At 36.0% G+C, this 18,693-nt stretch overlaps 1 protein-coding gene across 3 annotated transcripts in view; it reads right to left on the reverse strand.

Moving 5' to 3' along the window:
* Positions 1–18,693, reverse strand: part of GABRB2 (gamma-aminobutyric acid type A receptor subunit beta2) — a 138,043-nt gene that overhangs the window by 86,076 nt on the left and 33,274 nt on the right. For all 3 annotated transcript variants that reach the window (XM_041397670.1, XM_041397671.1, XM_041397672.1), the window contains one exon: positions 6,985–7,205. In XM_041397670.1, coding sequence (XP_041253604.1) covers positions 6,985–7,205 — 221 coding nt within the window. The remainder of the gene's footprint in view (positions 1–6,984; positions 7,206–18,693) is intronic.

The raw sequence follows: 18,693 nt of genomic DNA on the forward strand, positions 1-18,693 counted from the left end.
GAAAAACTGAGCAGAGAAGCTGGATGATTTGTTTCATGTCCAAATCTTCAGTTCACAGGACCAGTGTTATTAGAAATAACAGCACTTGCATTTCTCTGCTTTATTCCTTGGAACCTACAAAAGAACTATTTGCATGAGAAAAGAAAACAGCACCTGGGCACACCTTGGGCCAGAGCTGATACCTAATTTATTTAAAACAACAATTAATTCACTTACAACACACATTGGGATTTAAGTTCCTTTCCTCATGCTGGATCCATATTGACAGTGCAAGAAAAGAGCCATGATCAGACATGTCCTGCCCCAGGATTTCCAAATAATGAGATTGAGGTGGTAATGACTCCTTGTTAATGCAGAAATTCTTTGTACTTGAAATTCTACACTATTGTACAGTATTCAATTTTTTCAAGTCTTTGAAACAGCTACATGACTTCAGTTTGAAATGATATTTTACTACATTTGCATTTATTTCTTCAAGTTTCCAAAAAGTTCTTGCTTTGACCACCTGCATACAAGATCTAAAGGTTCTTACAGATGTCTACATACACTAACAGTCTTGAAAATCTGGACATAGGAATTGAATTAACCTCATTTCTTGTGCAAGAATAAACAACTGCATGTCAGACTGTGAATTAGCTTTGGCAAGTGTTGGCAAAGGAAAAGTCAGTAATTGCATCTATAGGTGTGAGCACCAGCACAAAATAATTACCCACTTAACACAATGGAAATGCTTCATGTTCAAACAAGTCTTGTAAAATTACTTTTTACTTCCTCTCTGCAATGCCTATATATCCAAAATTAAGAAAACTTGTATTTTTAATTGGAGAACAGAAAGCTACTGACACTTCAGATATCCTAATAATCATATTCACTTATTTATTTTAACAAACAGCAGCACTACTCTGAGATACTGTTGGTGCTATTTATGCTACAGGCTACCTCATTATAATGTTTATTTCCTCTTCTCCCCTGAGGCTGGACAAGGCCCCACTTGGTGTCAAGGGTTGCACAGCCAAGAGAGGCATGAATGTGATGGAGCCAGAAACACCTGCCCCATTCACAGGCATCATGATCAAGAGCAGAGCATTCAAAACAACATATTCTCCCCAGAAAAGAAGTCCAGGTTCTTATCTCTTCTGAAATCCCCAAAATGAAAAGATTTTGAGAAAATCTTTTGCTTAACATGAATGTGCATTAAAAGTCCTTAAACACCTTCTGTCCGGCTTCTGGAATCATCATATTGTAGCAAAAAGGTAGGACAGGTCTGCTGCTGTCTTGCAGAAGATATTTTGGGATAAGAACAGTATTTGAAATATTGTAGGAAGTCCAAAGATTTCATTTTAATTCACAGAATCAAAAAATTTTAAGGGGTTGGAATGGACCTTTATAACCATGCAGTCCTAAACCCCCTGCCATGGGCAGGGACATCTCCCACCTGGTTCTCGAGCCCCCTCACACCTGGCCTTGAACATTTCCAGCGTTCCAGCTAGTACAAATGATTGTATGATTTTAAAACTGAAAAATGGAGCTTTACCTCCAAATTATGCTTAGGATTTAATTAAAATTAAGTCATATCAGAAAAAAAAAAAAACAACAAAACAAACCAAAAATAAAACAACCAAAAACCACAAAACACAACCCCCCAAATACCCCCAAACAAAAACAAACAAACCCCCCAGAAAACACACACCCCCCACCAAAAAAAAAAACAAAACCAAAACCAACCAACCAACCAACCAAAAAAAACAACAAAAAAATCAACAAACCAGAAACAAAGAAGAAAGTAGCAAAAAAAAAGTTCAAATGCTTTACTGAAGAGTAGCTGGTGGGAGCACTTCACCTCTCAAAGAATGTGGTCTGAGAACTAAAGACATTTGCAAAGCAATTGCTTTTAAAATTGTCCATGGGATTTCATAGACGATGAGGTGCCTGTGAGGAGTAAAACTGCTGAACAAGTCTAATAATGCAACAAAAATACCCAATGCTCTGTTAACAGAGCCAAATATGGCAGAATCTATTTTATTTGCAGAAGTGCAAATTTCCAAGCAGCTGAAACTCAGTGAGCAGACAGAAGAAGGCACAACTGAGACAACACAAAATACATCATCCAGAACTGTTTAGGATTTTGTGACTCAGCGATGCTAGCAGGAAATGGAGAACAAAGCAAGGTCATCATACACATAATTCTCCCATTTGTGGGAGATTACTGCGTTCCATCAGTCAAATAAGAATTATTGCTGGCTGAGGTGGAGACTCATAGTTGGTAATGCATTAGATGAGTCTTGGCAAGTAAAACTGTTGGGCTTTCAAGTGGGAAAAGTCTTTAATTTCTAAAAAAACTCCTCTGTTCTACTTCCTTTTGTTTTCCTTTTGGCTAAAAAGGATAGGAATGTCAATACCTCACAGAACATGGTTTGTATCAGGTGTTCTGTATATATTCAATTTTTCTGTAAAAAAACCCCACAAACTTCATTTACAAAAAAGCATGAAACCATCCTACTGAAGAGATACAAAAGCATCCAATGCTCTTGGTCGTGTAATTATCAGTTGTCTACCTACTGTCACAGAGCTCTCTTGTGAGGAATGCTGGGAGAAGTGTATGCAAGGGTCAATATCTCTCTAAACAGCCTGGTAATGGTGCAAAACCACACAAAACATCTTGGTCTTCAGTCACTTCTTCAAATATTTTTAATCCTTGTATTCTAAACTAAATTTCCCCCCTTACTCTGACACATGGCATCACAAGACTCTACCAGCAAAGAGGCAAGTTCCAGAGACACCGTAACGTGGTTACTCAAAAAGCAGTAATTCTAAATTGGCAAGTTTTATTCAACTTATACTATTTGCTATCCTAGATTTGAATGCCTAAATTTACTGTTCCAAATGTTGTCAAATCACTAATATCCTCTTGCAAGTCATCTTAATTTCCAACATAGTAATTTTCCTGTAATGACTCTTCATTTAAGAGTACATGTTTACAATTTTCTACCATTTAGGTGATTTAAGTATATCTACTGAACGTCCTGGTCTTGGCAGCAATAAATAATTTTCTTGACAGATGGAATATGAAAAAAATACTAAATAAAACATTTTCCCAAAACATAAATAGCTGGCAGTTATCCCTCAGAAATAAAAGTCCTTCGTAACTTAAAAGCAACCAGCATGACATGTTCTCTGTAAAGACAAGGTCAAGAATTTAGTTATGCCCTTAACTAATGCCCTAAGCAGTGAAGACGGCAGGCTATGAGGACAACATAACAACCATTTAGATGCTTCCATTCATTATTTCTCTTTTTTCCCTTCTTTCTCTCTCCTCTTTCAGTGACAGCATAATCCAGGTGCTCACAAAACTGCCTCTTAGTCCTTCCTGAAATTTACCTTCCCAACATCTAATCTAATCAGATGTGACATGCACACCATGTATGGGCTCTGCTCACAAAAACAAAGAGAGCAATGTTAAGGGATCACTGCTTGCTGTATGAAATAGAAATTCAATTGTAAAGACACAAAAGAAAGGGATGGTTAAATTTGTACTGATAAAATCACTTGCTATCCAATGAATTTAGATACAGCAATCAAGGTAAATGCAACCAAAATTCACAGCATTATTTATATATGTGTGTATGTTATGATGTTTATAAATAGATGTATGGGGAGATGAAAAATTTCAGACTGATACTTAAAGGAATCTCAGTTTAGAAAAATGAATCCCACAGTAAATCTACTGAACGTCCTGGTCTTGGCAGAAATAAATAATTTTCTTGACAGATGGAATATGAAAAAAATACTAAATAAAACATTTTCCCAAAACATAAATAGCTGGCAGTTATCCCTCAGAAATAAAAGTCCTTCGTAACTTAAAAGCAACCAGCATGACATGTTCTCTGTAAAGACAAGGTCAAGAATTTAGTTATGCCCTTAACTAATGCCCTAAGCAGTGAAGACAGCAGGCTGTGAGGACAACATACCAACCATTTAGATGCTTCCATTCATTATTTCTCTTTTTTCCCTTCTTTCTCTCTCCTCTTTCAGTGACAGCATAATCCAGGTGCTCACAAAACTGCCTCTTAGTCCTTCCTGAAATTTACCTTCCCAACATCTAATCTAATCAGATGTGACATGCACACCATGTATGGGCTCTGCTCACAAAAACAAAGAGAGCAATGTTAAGGGATCACTGCTTGCTGTATGAAATAGAAATTCAATTGTAAAGACACAAAAGAAAGGGATGGTTAAATTTGTACTGATAAAATCACTTGCTATCCAATGAATTTAGATACAGCAATCAAGGTAAATGCAACCAAAATTCACAGCATTATTTATATATGTGTGTATGTTATGATGTTTATAAATAGATGTATGGGGAGATGAAAAATTTCAGACTGATACTTAAAGGAATCTCAGTTTAGAAAAATGAATCCCACAGTAAGAATATGTGACTGCAAGTATAAGCTAAAGTAAATTAATGCAGCAACAACAGTAGTGATTCTCAGAATAGTGTACAGGGGGGTTTAAATATGTGAGAAGTATAACTAAGCAGGCATTTTTAAGACGTGGAAATTACTAATAAGCAAGAATTAAATATATCAGTAATGTGGACATTTGAAATAACAGTAAGTCGGGGTTGAATTTAGATAAAATAGATAAAGCTATTTCAAACTATAAAACTAAAACCTTAATATTAGAATGAGATCATTGATTGCCACTTGGTCCAGGGAAGGCAAAAGCAGAATATGTCCAGTCACATAACCCTGTTGTATTTCCACTGGTGCATCTTCCCCACCCAGCCCAGGGTTTGAAGGATGTTTTAGCCACAAAGCCTTTCCGAGCCCTGCTGGGCTGAGTCTGAGGAGGAAAAATCAATTCCACATTTCACAAGACTTGTCTGGGGTTCATTAAGAATTAGGACCTGCAAGAAGGGGTTTTTTACATGTCATCTATTAAGTACCTGTTATGTTCCACAGTCCCTGCCCAGAACACACGAGAGCCAGCAGTGCCACTCACCTCCGTGTGCCCAAGGACACAGCTGCCCCAGGGGTGAAGGCAACTGCAGTCCCCAGCCTCAGGTGACACTCACCCTGCCCTCAGCTACAATTCACTGCAGCACAGCAGCAGAACAAGGGCACAATTCACAGCCAGCACTCATCCTCTGCCAGCTCACAGGGCAAAGAGAACTCTGCAAATGCACTGAGTCTTAAAAGAGGCGTAAGAACTGATAATATCAAATGTGAGATTGCTAGGTATACCAGAATACTAGAAAATTATTTCCTAAAGTGAAGTTGCTTTACCTAGGAAAAAAAGCTGTCTAAATACCTTGAACTCTGGGCTGTGCACCAGTCCTACAATAGGAAAAAAAATTAGAGTTATTCTAGAACCATTTTGGATAACATATAGTGATTGCAAGTATTGAAGAAAATAACTCTAGGAAATAAAGGTTCAAAGCATTAATAAAGATTCCTCTAATTACATTAAACAGCTTTAAGTAAAAAATAGATACAATTTCACTTTACTGCATCTCATAAGAGACATTAAAACTGATTTGCTATTTATGCTGAATGAAAAGGAGGAAAGATTTCATCTAAAAAAATCAAGCAGTATCACTGCTGGTTCAGCTCAAAGGAAAGAAACAAAACCCTCAAAATGTTAAACAAAGTATATTTCATGAAAGGTTTTAAGTTTTTGAAAAACAAATTAACATCAAAAGAAACTCTCAGAAAACCAAACTTTCTTTCACTTGATTCTTCTATGGACAATTTTTTGTGAGCTCTACTTACTGTTTACCAACCTTTTAAAAAAAACAGAAATTATTACAGATGCTTAAACACCCAGAATAAAAAATGCCACAAATAGCAAAAAAATGTTAGCATTATTGAAGACATTAAATCTGATATTTATTTCTAATTTATTCTAGAAGAAAATAATAAAAATTATGATTTTAGAATCTTAAATTGAAAACTACACCAATACCACTGTTTTGCTGGCTCTCACTCCATTAATATCAATATGTGTTACGCAGCTGGTTTATATTTCACTTTAAACTGCAGCTGTATTTCAAGGAACCAAGCTGGTTTATATTTCACTTTAAACTACAGCTGTATTTCAAGGAACCAAGCATCTGTTGGTTCACTGAGCAACCACAAAAAGTCCAGACTTGCTCACAGCCATAGTGCCAGAGCCCACGGAAAACACAACAAACTTTGGTAAATGCAATCCCCAGCTCTGCAGCATTTTCTGTTGTTAACCCAGACAATGCTTTCCTGATGTTTTGTTACCTACCCGCACGGCATTGGCAGTCACCTTTTGCAGCTACATTGTTAAATCAGTTTCTCAGCAATAATTTATCCTGCTGACATCACTCAAGAGACAATTTCCCAAGTTTTCAGAACCTCTCAAGAGTGAAGCCCTTTTGTTGATTTCTCCAGTCACCCCTCTCCATACAATCATACAGAACAAGAACAGGCTGTAAAACATTTCAAGTCATACCTCATCTTAGTGAAAATCAGAAAGCTGATTCATCTGGGCAGCATACAAACCAATCTAATATTCAATCAAAAATATTTTGAAAACATATCACTTAAACTATCATTTCAGCTATCATATACATTTCCTGTTTTTTCCTTTAATCCTCATTTTGTATTTTATATTTCAATTCCTTTGAAGAAACAGTTCTAAACTAGGCTTTTAATCCAGAATGAGTATTTCAAATAATATTTACAGTCTTATCTGTTCTTAATACAGGTCTCTGAACTGTACTAAAAATGGCACTTTATCTCAAACATTTGTATAAAAATAAAATCCTTAGATTTAGAACACAAACTTAGAATACTTTTTTTTTTTCTCTGGAATATCATCAGTTATTTTACAGTAATAAAAAGAAAATCGTTAACAAACAAACAAAAAAGAGCAATGAATGGTTTTTATTTTTAGCTTTTTAATCATGGTTTTAAATTAAGAGGGAGAAGAGTCAGAAATGTTCCTACTGACCTGAGTCCATAAAGGACTGTTCCATCTGGATGCAGACGAATCATTCTGTTCTTCACAGTAACACCATGAACAAATGACTTCTTGTCATTCAGGAAATAGGTATCAGGCACCCAGAGCTGATCAGCTACTCTGTTGTCCAGGGTAAGGTTTAGAGGTATTACATTGTAGGACAGCCTCTTATCCCTCCATGCTTGCTGGAAGTACATTGTCAAGGTATAGTCCTGTGATCAGAAAAAAAAAAAAAAAAAAAAACAAAAAAACCAAAAAGTTTGCATTGAAAGATACATATGCAAAAAAATTACAATGCAAATGTACATGTATTCCCTGTGACTGTTCCTAAAGGCAAACATTTCTGTTCAGAATTTCCAGAAGTAGACTTAGTTATTTTTTCAGTACTGAACATCTTCTATGCACTTAATAACAGCAGTGAGAACACAAAGATGATGGGGCATTTAAATTTTATGAATGACTTGGAAGTTCTCACTTCAATATTTAAAAATAAAATTTAAAAAATTGTAGAGATTTAACAGCCTGTAGCACTTTACAAGCCTGGGAGTTCTAGGAAATAGGAGCATTCACAGATCCAAATTTAATTTCAAGGTCTCCACTGTATTCATAGAGCTCTGGATCAAGCCTTCTGTTCCTGAAGTTGCAGTCACCACCCAAAGACTTCCCTAAATTAAAATTTCTTCTAAGTCTGTTAACTTTCCCCTGGGCACTGAAACCAATGGGAATTTTTTAAGGTTCCTAAGCTACACACTTAGCCTTCATTTTACAGATGAAGTAACTCTGGTTACTTCAGGAGGACAATTCAGAGAGCACAATTAGTATCTCAGTAATTATTCACAGTATTATGAGACTTGCATTGTCTTGATGCAGACCACCACTGTACAGTGCTTCAGAGATGTTTTGACTTCTTGATTTTTTAAAGAATAATGCATTTGCAAAGGTTATACCTTTGTCAAAATTGTTATCCAGATGCAGAATAATCATTATATTTAGCCAATGCTAAAAACCCCTCTACAAATAGTACAAAAAATATATTGAGAGCAACCCTGTGGAGAAAGACTTGCAGAAATGGCAATATTAGTTCTTATTCCCTGTTTTATGTTGTAAAGGAGAATCCACTATTTAAAGCATTTTTATTACACTTGGAAAAGAAAAAATTAACTTCCTGCTGAACTACTTTAAAAGTATATGCCACAAGTGTATTTTACAAGCATTCTCATTTAAAAGGATATTTGACATATGAACATTATATAGAACATCTCGGAAAATACAAAAATAAATTTTTCTTATTCTGCAGTTTCACAGACTGAACATCCCAGCAGGATCACTGAAATTGGGTTGCTGTAGTTATTTTCTTTACAATGTACAACACCCACCCTTGAACTAGGAAGGGCCTGTGAGAACTATGGCTATTTCAGCAGAATTCTGTAAGCAATGACACAGAACCTTGAAACTAAGTGACCCTGCCTCTTCTGCAGAACAGTGTGCACTCAGAGAAATCAGTATAAACTATTTTTTTATAGAAATGTGCATTTCAGTGGTGGAAAGACTCTTATTTTTTGCCTCATCTCACCCCAGAAGAGCCCATGTTCATGGGCTTGAAAATGCCTCTTCAATTTTCAGCGAAGCAGGGGGAAATACATGTGCTGTTGTGAATAGTTAGTGCATTTCTTCCTTACCAACACAAACCACAGATGGTACTGCTGTCCCTCCAGTGCTCCTGTCTGCACTGGTTACAGTGCAGCAAGGTCAATCCCCTTCCCTTGCTGCACCCCTGGCATGCCTGGAACCCCAGCACCTTTGGCCAGGTGCCACAACAGCCACTCTGCAGGGACTCAAGTAGGCAAACACCAAATAAGCCTTCCCAGTTGTTTAACTACCAAATATATTCACCTGGTGCTGTTCTACAATCTGGTCAGTTTTAACAATCTGAAGCCTCTTCCCACCTCCCCAGGATCAGGATAAGATTCTGCTTGCAAGAGCATTCCACCTACATCAGAAGGATTTTACTGTTATGCTTCATCACTGTTCTGCAGCATTTGATTCATAACCAGCTATCAGAAAATCTCCAGTAGGAAAATTTATTAGTCTTTATGATACTAATATATCACATCATCAAGTAATGATCTGTAGCAATTGTTTCTCTATTATCCTTGGAAAGCTGCATTTCATTCCTATTCCAAAGAATAGCCTACATGTATTAATATGCTGCATAAATACATAGAACATGCTTTCCTTTTTAAACCTCAGTAAAAGAGGAAAAGAAGAGGAGGAAAAACCCTAAACATACATGGTTCATTGCATAGAAGTGAATTACATAAAACTATGAATTTGGAGCACTGGCATTAGTGAAGGAAAAGCCAAGTCACCAGGCTGGAGTTTAAAATCAAACACACTGTGTTCCAGAAAGAGCTGGTGTTCTGACTAAAAATTATTTGTCATCTGTTGGCCCTGGTTTTCAGATGTGACTGAAGTTTCTGATGGTCAAAACAGAAATCCTTTGAAATTGTTATAAAACTCTCACAAGCTTTTGAATTTAGGTGGTTTTTTTAATGATAATTTTTAAAAACCCCAAAGATGTTCCAAGCTACATATTTCAAAGTGAAATTGATAAGACAGGAAAAAAGCAAAACCTGTCACGTAAACTGTGATCTATTCCTTAGAACAGAGAGAGGCATCTGTTTTCAAAATCCCAAATGAAAGAGTAATTCAAAAAAGCTGTGCTGGTACAAAATGTCCCTAAAGTATCCCAAGACCCTTTACATGATGACATTAAGAACACTCTCATCTAATAGGAATACTACAAGAAAAAAGACTGTTAAACTCACTTTAGGCATGGGTATATTCCCCTCTATTCTAGGGATAAATATCAAATCAAATATGTAAATATCTTGTCTCTAGGAAGAGAGGCACACAAAAGAAGTAGAGGACTAGAAGTAAAGGATGATTTTATTTTGTTAAGGTTTAGCATCCTTTTAAATTCACAGGATGGGATTGTTAGAAGCAGTGTAAGTTTGAAGAGGAAACAGGAGCAAATTCATTTTCACAGCCTTGCACAAGGGACTAATTCCAATGAGCTGAGAGAACTCCAAGCCCAAAGCTCCTGATGACGGTGTCAGTGTAAACCATTGCACAGACACAAACTGCAAAGGTACAGACTGTTTGCAGCACAGCCACATGGACATATTTCTATATAGAAGTAGAGATTCCTCAGTTGCCCTGGACAAGAAATGCTTCATAAAACTGTATTAGTGTTGACAAAAATATAAAGAAGCAAACATATTTTCTGTAAATAATATCCATTTTGTAGTTTTCATTATTATTATTTTATTATTACATTGTTTGCCTAGATTTAAATTTAATAATTCTTTGTTCTGTCTAGAGCAAAAATCCATCAGAAAATGGATCATTACCCCTACTCTGTGATCAAAGAAAAGATGTCACTTTTCCTCACCTCACCTTTCCACTTTCCCTCTTCTTTATTTCATACAATGAACAAAAGAGCAGCAAATACAAGACAAAGTTAATGTTTACGCATAACTTTCCATATGAATGAAAAAGTATCAAACAGTTTCATTAGTATTAGCATATTCATGAGTAACTTTTATTCTGCACATTAACTCTGTGCAGTGGTTGCCTGCAAACAAGTTAGCTGCTGGAAGTGTAAATACACTGAGGATTTAAACTTGTATTTAGATAAACAGAAGTATTACAGACAGACATGGTGTCAGCGAATGGCCATCAATTTCAATTACGTAACAGAAGATAGTGGACAGGAATGCATCAAATCTGAATAGTGGCATTCTTATTTATAGTCTCACATTTCATTCATGCTCTCAAATAAATATTTAAGCAAAAAACAAAAAAGAAGCCAAAAATCAGTTTGGGTCTATTATTAGTTTAAAAAGATTAGAATACAGGCCTTAGCTAAACCCACCCATGGGCCAATAACTGACATATTGCTGATCCTCTTCTTATATTGGAAAAAGGATCAAGGCAAAAAATGAAATAGAGGTCATGAATATTCACAATGACAGTGGGTGTCTAATGCAAAAGACTCTACCAGATGTAAATTTTTTCAAAGCATAATAAGGTCCAATGTGAGAAAACATATTTAAAATATAGCTCCTTCTTCTGCATTACACATATCAGGACTGATTCACACTGCAGCTTAAAACTGTAACCAACACTTGTATTAATGGGGATAGAAACCAGCTATTGAAACACTGGAAGCAATAAAGGCAGAAAACCTCAGAGGAGAAAAAAAATAAGAAGAAAAATAAGCAGAAGGAATGTACAATATCTAATGTATAAAGTGTACATTCTGTGTATTGTAAACATGGAGTGAAGACTATAGACAGTGTATAGACAGAGTGAAGTTGAAGCTGTTAATCACTGCTCTGCAGTAATAAATGGAGAGCTCATTTGTGGTTTGGCTTAAGTCCACTCCTCATCACATTCCTGATTATTACTAACTTGTAAAAATTCTTTACTACATTTCCACATATGGCTATTTTAAAACAGAATAATTCCCTTCTGAAAATGCTTGAAGCCAAAGACTTTGCCTGAGCATTACTTTTATTTAACACATACTTTTATAAAACTGTTTGTTGATAACATTTAAAAGTACTGATTGACAATCCTTTCAAATATTTTTATTTAAAACCAGCCTCTACAACATGTTTGATTCAAAATTATCTACCTCATTCTCTCATTGAGAAAAAAATAATGTAAAAAGTCTGCTTAATGCTAGAGACACCACAAAATACACAAAGTGACATATAAAAGTAGGAAGAACTGTTGAAGGAATGGGTGATACCAAAGAAAAGCCAAAATAGTCATACGCCCTTTCAAAAAAAAGTATTTTTCACATTCTGTGAATCTTTACTTCAAAATAAACAAAAACCCCTCACAAAACAAATAAAAAAGCCACAAACAATGACATCAGGAACCTTACACAGAATTCAAGTTGAATTCTCTCAGTCTAGCAAATCTGACTTCCCAAGCTGGCTTTAAATCTGTGAAACACTTGTAATTAACTGAGTCTCCTAAAACTTACTAGGGGAGTTTTCCTTGATGGGAATTACATCTTCACAAGTTTATGATCTTTCCAAAAAGAAGATCCTAGCACCAAGCTTACCATTTATTTTGCTGTGACTCTCTTGGAATTATTCATCAGCAATTCTCATTTGTCAGCTGAGCAAAGCACCAAAGATGGGCTGTTATCTCCCACCACAGCTCTCAGAAAAACACAGTGTTACAGAAACAAGCAAGAGACTTGGGTATGAAAGCCAAATGACTGTCAGCAGAGCTTGCCTCCTTAGCAGGAAAGTTTTGACTCTGATTATATGAAATCTGAAATAAGAGACTGTAGGATTTCAGCATCAAGAGCATGAATCTGTGTGCCCCTAGCACTACTGAGGGTAGCCAATATTTATATTATATTTATGTTTCTCCATGGTAATTTATAATGGCACAGCCTCACAGTACAATGGATTTCATGCACTGAAGTGAAAGGAAGCAGTTCTGGCTGATAAGTTTCCTGTAACCTTAATTAGTTTAGCAAGACTCTGTGACACTTGATTTTCACTTCTGACAGGTCACCAGACTGAAGTATGACACTGCACTTCTCCTGAGCCAGCAACCTGCATGTCACCGCAAGCAACAGCTCCTGCCACAGCCCTTCCAGCTCTCTCCGATTTGCTGTCTCTTGATAACAGGAGGAAGCTTGATTAAAGTGAACCTGGACTGAAAACTGCAATCTAGCTGCAACTTGGTTAAGAGAGTCATGCGTCTGCGATCCTGAGATTGTTCTCTTCTGAAAGGAGCCCATCATCCTGATACAGCACTGCAGGATTCTCAGATGAATAAAGCAAATGCAGAGTACAATGAATAAATGCAACTACTCTCACTTAAAAGGAGTTATGAAAACAGTAGTTTTCTGCCTCAGACAAAATTATTATTTAGTTCTGTCTTTGAAGTAAAATAAAATATTTTAGTCCACAAGAAACATCAAAAAGTTTATTTTTATTTGAATTTCAAAGTTTTCTTTACTCGTGTATCTCACATTATTTCTCAGAGCTCACAGATCATTCCCTATGTAGTTGTACAATTCCACAGACCTTCAGAAAGGTAAATACCTTCAACAGAAATCACATTTATATTGCTTTCTATTATAACCTATTATATAGTTGCCTTGCAAAATACTAGAGAATTTGTTGAAAATACTAAAGAACAAAAATAATAATAATCATTAAGTAGAGTGGAAAGTATCAAGTCAGATTTTTAGGAGGCATCAGAGTGAAATTCCTTATCAAGCTGGACAGTCCCATAACGTTTTCAAAATTTAACTGAAACTGTGGGTAACCAACAGTTAATAAACCCCTTCCATATTAGCACTGGAAAAGTGGACAGAATCAGGGTACTTTTCTCAATGTTGCCCTAAACAAAGAGTTGGGTATATAGATAAATTATTAATTAATTAACTAATTGCTTTCCGTGGTGCTCCTTGACACTGAACACAGTCACACTTTGTTCTGACTTGGAATATCCTTTAGCAAGATACAGGCTCAGCTATTACACAGTTTTGTCAAAGCAGTTACGATTGTCTTATATTTGTAACATCTGTAAAACTAGATCAAGGATATATTTAATAAAAATATTTTAAAACCAATTTTAAGATCATCTCAAAAAGCAATGTTTACATAGATTGAGCAAAAATCACTGAGAATACTGATGTAAGAGAGGCAGATGTAAGAGAGTGAGAGAGCATGAGTTAAAGGAAAATATTTATAAAATAACCCAAACCACTTCCTTTAGTACTTAGTTCATTGCAGAATTACAAAAACAATGGGATACTTAAATATTCCTTTACTAATGTGCTGTATAACTGAAACACAATTAGAGTAATTTATTTCTTTAGCTTATTACGGTCTCTAAAAGCTGCTGATACTTCACACAAATTTACAGGACAAAATCAGCCAGGTCTGTGCATGAGATTTCCTGAGTTTATTTTTGCTTTATTTTTCTTCTAAATGAGCTCAGAGTCCTTCTCTCTTTGTCTGTATGCATGCATTTTCTCACATACTACTACTAACCATCAGAGACTGTCATGCTGATTTTCTTGGAATTTTTGTGTTTTTCTTTTTCTTCTAAATCTTTGTCAAACACACGCACTTTGGAAACAGAAACAGAGCTGTTCCTAGGCAGGGGTGACCTGGCAGTTTTCTCATGCCATTCCTCAGTCCCATGAGGAGCACCAGCAACAGTTTCCTCCTCTTAACCACTGTCACATTCCACAACACTTCATCCTCTGCCCTGCTGATTCCCAGCTCTCCAAAACGGTTCATTAATCCAGCAGCAACAAACTGACACCTTGAAGGAAGCAAAGTGCTCTGGAGAGCACAAATCTCCCCAGAAACATCCCCAGAAGTGTTTCTGTATCTTGGTGCAATATGCCAGAGGCTGCACTGCAAACTGATGTGTTTCCTTCTCGTTTACTCATCAATCTTGTGGGAACAGACAAACCACCCTGGCTCAGCCTTCCTCACCAATAACCTCTTGCATACTGCAACCTTGTGTACAGATTTAATGAAATCTGAACAGTGAAGAGTGTGAGGATGAAAAAAAAAAGCAATAGTGTCACGTCACCTAGACCTTTTCCTGTATTTTAAATGCTCTCCTCCCTGAAGCCCGAGATATGACAGGATGTTTCCTCTCAAAAATGTCAGGCGCTGCAGAGAACTGGCAGCACTGAAGTAAAAAAGACAATTTATTATAACTGCATATCATTTCTTTCAGTGATGACAAGCCTGTGGAAGCTGGTAGAAGGTCCAATTTGCATGACAGCACAACACTTCAGCAAAGAGAATACACTCAGTTGAGACACTGCAGGAGAATAATTGATGTATTCAGATGAAAGAAAAATTATTACTATTATTATGCTCTAGGAAAAAAATATGAAAAAAAACACAGATTGAAAAAAATTTGCAGCTCTAAGAGTAATTAATTATACTCTAAATTGTTCCTGGCTCAGCAAAGCCAAAACCTACTGGACTATCTCACAGAAAAAATGTCATTACAAGTGCCTCTGTCACAAAGGTGTATTTTCCTCCAGTTCAACCTCACACACAAGGCAAGATCTACTGTGAGGTCAGACCAAGTTACTCAGGGCTTTCAAACCTCTTGGAAAGGGATTAGAACAAGACTTTAATGACAATGAAACTGCTACTTGCATTGAGAAAGAAGCTCCCTATCCTTCAAAAAGGAAAAATTGGGATGGTCACCCTAATCTAGCAGTGACTGCAACTTAATTTCAGTTTGATTCAAAATCACCATTGTCTGATGTTTAGAGCCACTGCACACTACCACTTTTATCTGTTCTGTTTAGTGTATTATTATTTGAGTCTTTTTGTGTCATTTTCTCAGCAATTGCTTCCACTCTTTAATCCTACTACTATTTGAGGCACTTAGAAATCAACAGGATTCAGTTACCACTGAGGTTTTGAATGCAGCCATTGTTCACTATTTTCTATATTCTTCAATTGGCACCAACAATTCCTCATGAAAATATTCCCTGTCCCTATACAGTACATGATTTTTGCCTTTTTTTTGCTCTCTTTCTCTCTTATTCTTCAAGGTTTCCATCTGTACTGAAGAACTTCTATGCAATTAAACAATTTATTCCCACTTTCAACACTGTTAATAGATACTTTGTAAACAATCCTGATTGTACCTTATCAGACTGAAGCTATCTTTTCATCAAGAGCTAATAATGTCTCTACACTTGTACTATCAGTTCAGAAATGTACTCCAAGAACCAAAAAGAAAAAAAAATAATTTTACATCCTTTACTGCCAAATGGGTTTGTTTATTTATCCGTGGCTGATTAAATATCTCAACTCAACCTTCAACATTTGTCACCTCCATTGTGGTTCACAATTTCTTCCAGAGTTCAAGTCAGACTTGTATTTCAGTGACTGAGTGGAAGTAACTGTTTTTACAGCTGGAAAGATCAAGAACAAGACCCAAGAGAACATTTTTTTTCAAGGAATGAAAAGTATATGGTTAATGGAAATGACATGGAAAGTATTTCTTACTTGGCATTAATACTAATCCAGGGTATTTTAACAAAATAAGGACAAATAAGGATACCATACTTTTTTTTTCCCCTGGTCAGACTGCTTGTTGGGGAAATGGCAATAAAAATATCACTGGTTCCATGCCTTTTAGCCCTTCTAGCAAATACCCATATAAGTGAATCAGGAAATTATTCAGGAAACACGGATCACATTTTAAATTAAGCTGCTTCATTATAATTGTACTTTAAATGTATTTGACTTGGCAGACACATGGATGGGTTTTAAGCAATTTTAAGATCTTGCACAGAGCAAACTTTCAACTTCCACAGCAGTTCCCTCCAGCTACACTTACTGGAAGGCATTTACACAACCTGCTGGGACTCAGCTTGACATCATTCCTTCCATCTGGACATCCAAACCAGCAGTCTGCATACAATCTTTCCTGCCTTCTCTCTACTTCACACGCTTGACATTCATTGAAATTTCTGGAAAATTGAATGCCTAAGAATTAGAACTCTATGAATACTTCAGAACCCCTTGAGAAAGGGTTTTGCTTTTTCTTCACAGCTGAAGGAACACTAAACCAGTGTTTCCAAAAGCAGTTGCCATTTTTTCACACGTAAAAAAATGCAATGCATTTGGTTCCTTTTTTGACATGTGGAATTGGATTATCATTCTCACATCTTTATATATTTGGAAACAAATCAAAATTAAACAAGTCAATGTGTATAAAGAAGTCTAAGGACATATTCCAACTTAAAACCTGTCAATTCTTACATTAAAAACTCTCAAAAATTTGAAAAAAGATATGGAAACGAACTAATCCATGGATCAGAAACAAACACTAAATTTGCAGGAGAAAAGGTTATCAAACATTCTTTAAAGCTTACACAAAACATGGTTTCATTCATAAGATGACTTGGCAAAAGTGTTTCAATCCTTGTTTCTGACAGAACCATTATTTCCCTTTCCCTTCAATGGTCAATAGATATCAAACGTATTTTGAAGTCCTACCATTGCAATTTTGGAGCAAAATGAAAATAAAAAACAAATAAAATAAAATAGATTGATTATCAAAATAATCAAAAAGCTCTGTTATGACTCTGCTGAGATTGTCCTGAAAACAAGGACTCGTCTCCTGGCAGCTTCATCAGTCCTGATGAATTTGTAACACTGGATTTTCTACCTTTACAATAAAGATTTTGTTAAATGTGTTATTCATAATTGGTTCAAAAAGACATTAGCTGAAATGGTTTGTTTTTTCTTTCGAATTATTAGACCATAGTAAATAAGTGCAGAGCCACAGCAATAAGTGCAGGGCTTTAGCCGGTGCTAGACAAGCAAAAGCTCCAGTAGCTCAGATATTTGCAGCCATGACCTCATGTGCTGGATATAGTATTTCTGCTCGAGCACCTTCCAGATTAGCTGGGAAGCAGCACACATCGATTTGATATCTACTGGCTAGTAGCTGCTTAATTCATGCATGAAATGCACTTATATAGCAGTTCACTGGTTTGATTGATGACACATCTATTCTTTTAAAATAACAGCATGCTTCCTGTCTCAAGAGTCACGAAGTGCTTTACAACATATCCTTATGTTTCTACACAATACTTGAAATTTAGGATTTTTTTTAAAGAAACTATCCATCTTTGAGATGCATTCTCCATGGTGTTCAAAGAAAGTAGAAGCTCTATAAAATTCTTCCACTAAGAATGATTTTCTTTAAGAAGTGAATTCCTCAGTAATGCATTTCTCAGAAAGGCTGTTTCACAGGTGTCAGTAATCTCTTTTTCTTCCTCATTTTCCTCCCTCCCATTAGGTAAGCATGAAAGAAAGTAAGCACTAACATCCCCGCATGACACATGACATTTTTTTTACCTACTGGGCATTGCTTATCAACATTCTATTCTTGAATTCTGATCATCATCTTTCCCAGAAAGTCACAGGGCAAATGAGGAAGCATTCAGATACACATTTATAAGAAAACACAACAGAACCCAAATTTTATTCCAGGACCATGGATAAGAAACCCTTCTTTGTTTTTACAGACAGGATTTGCGTTTTTTAATGTTACTGTTTCCATTAATCCATAGGATTAATGGAAACCACTAGGAAGCTTGAAACATTCTTTGCTGTGAAATAATTAGAAAAGAAAGGAAACTCAGGTCATAATAATAAAACAAAGTAAATTGGTGAGTACTGTCCCATATGCTCTGCCTTGTTCTTGAGAAGAGAATAGCTGTACAATTATTTTGAGACAAGAGTTCCGTACCTAAGGGTACTTAAATTAAAGGTATAAATTTATCAGAAACTTCGGCAAATGAAACTGGTATATGGGGATTCTACCCACAGTTCTCTCTCTTGTTTGTAGTGCTTTCCTGAAATAATTGTAATATCTCAGTTCATTATAATAAGTAACACACAGAGTAGAGTAGGTAAGGGTTGTAGATCTTAAAAAAAGGAAACATGCTAGCGAAAAGCACTGGTGTTATATTCTTGCAACAATATTCTTTCTTCCCAAATGTCTAAAAATCAATATAAGTGCAAAGAGAGGATATATAGACATGAATGAAATCAACAAAATCAACACAATGACTAAAAGTTATTAGCATGGATG

This window comes from Onychostruthus taczanowskii, unplaced genomic scaffold (genome assembly GCF_017590055.1).
Source record: "Onychostruthus taczanowskii isolate IOZ18803 unplaced genomic scaffold, ASM1759005v1 scaffold14, whole genome shotgun sequence".
Lineage (NCBI taxonomy): Eukaryota > Metazoa > Chordata > Aves > Passeriformes > Passeridae > Onychostruthus > Onychostruthus taczanowskii.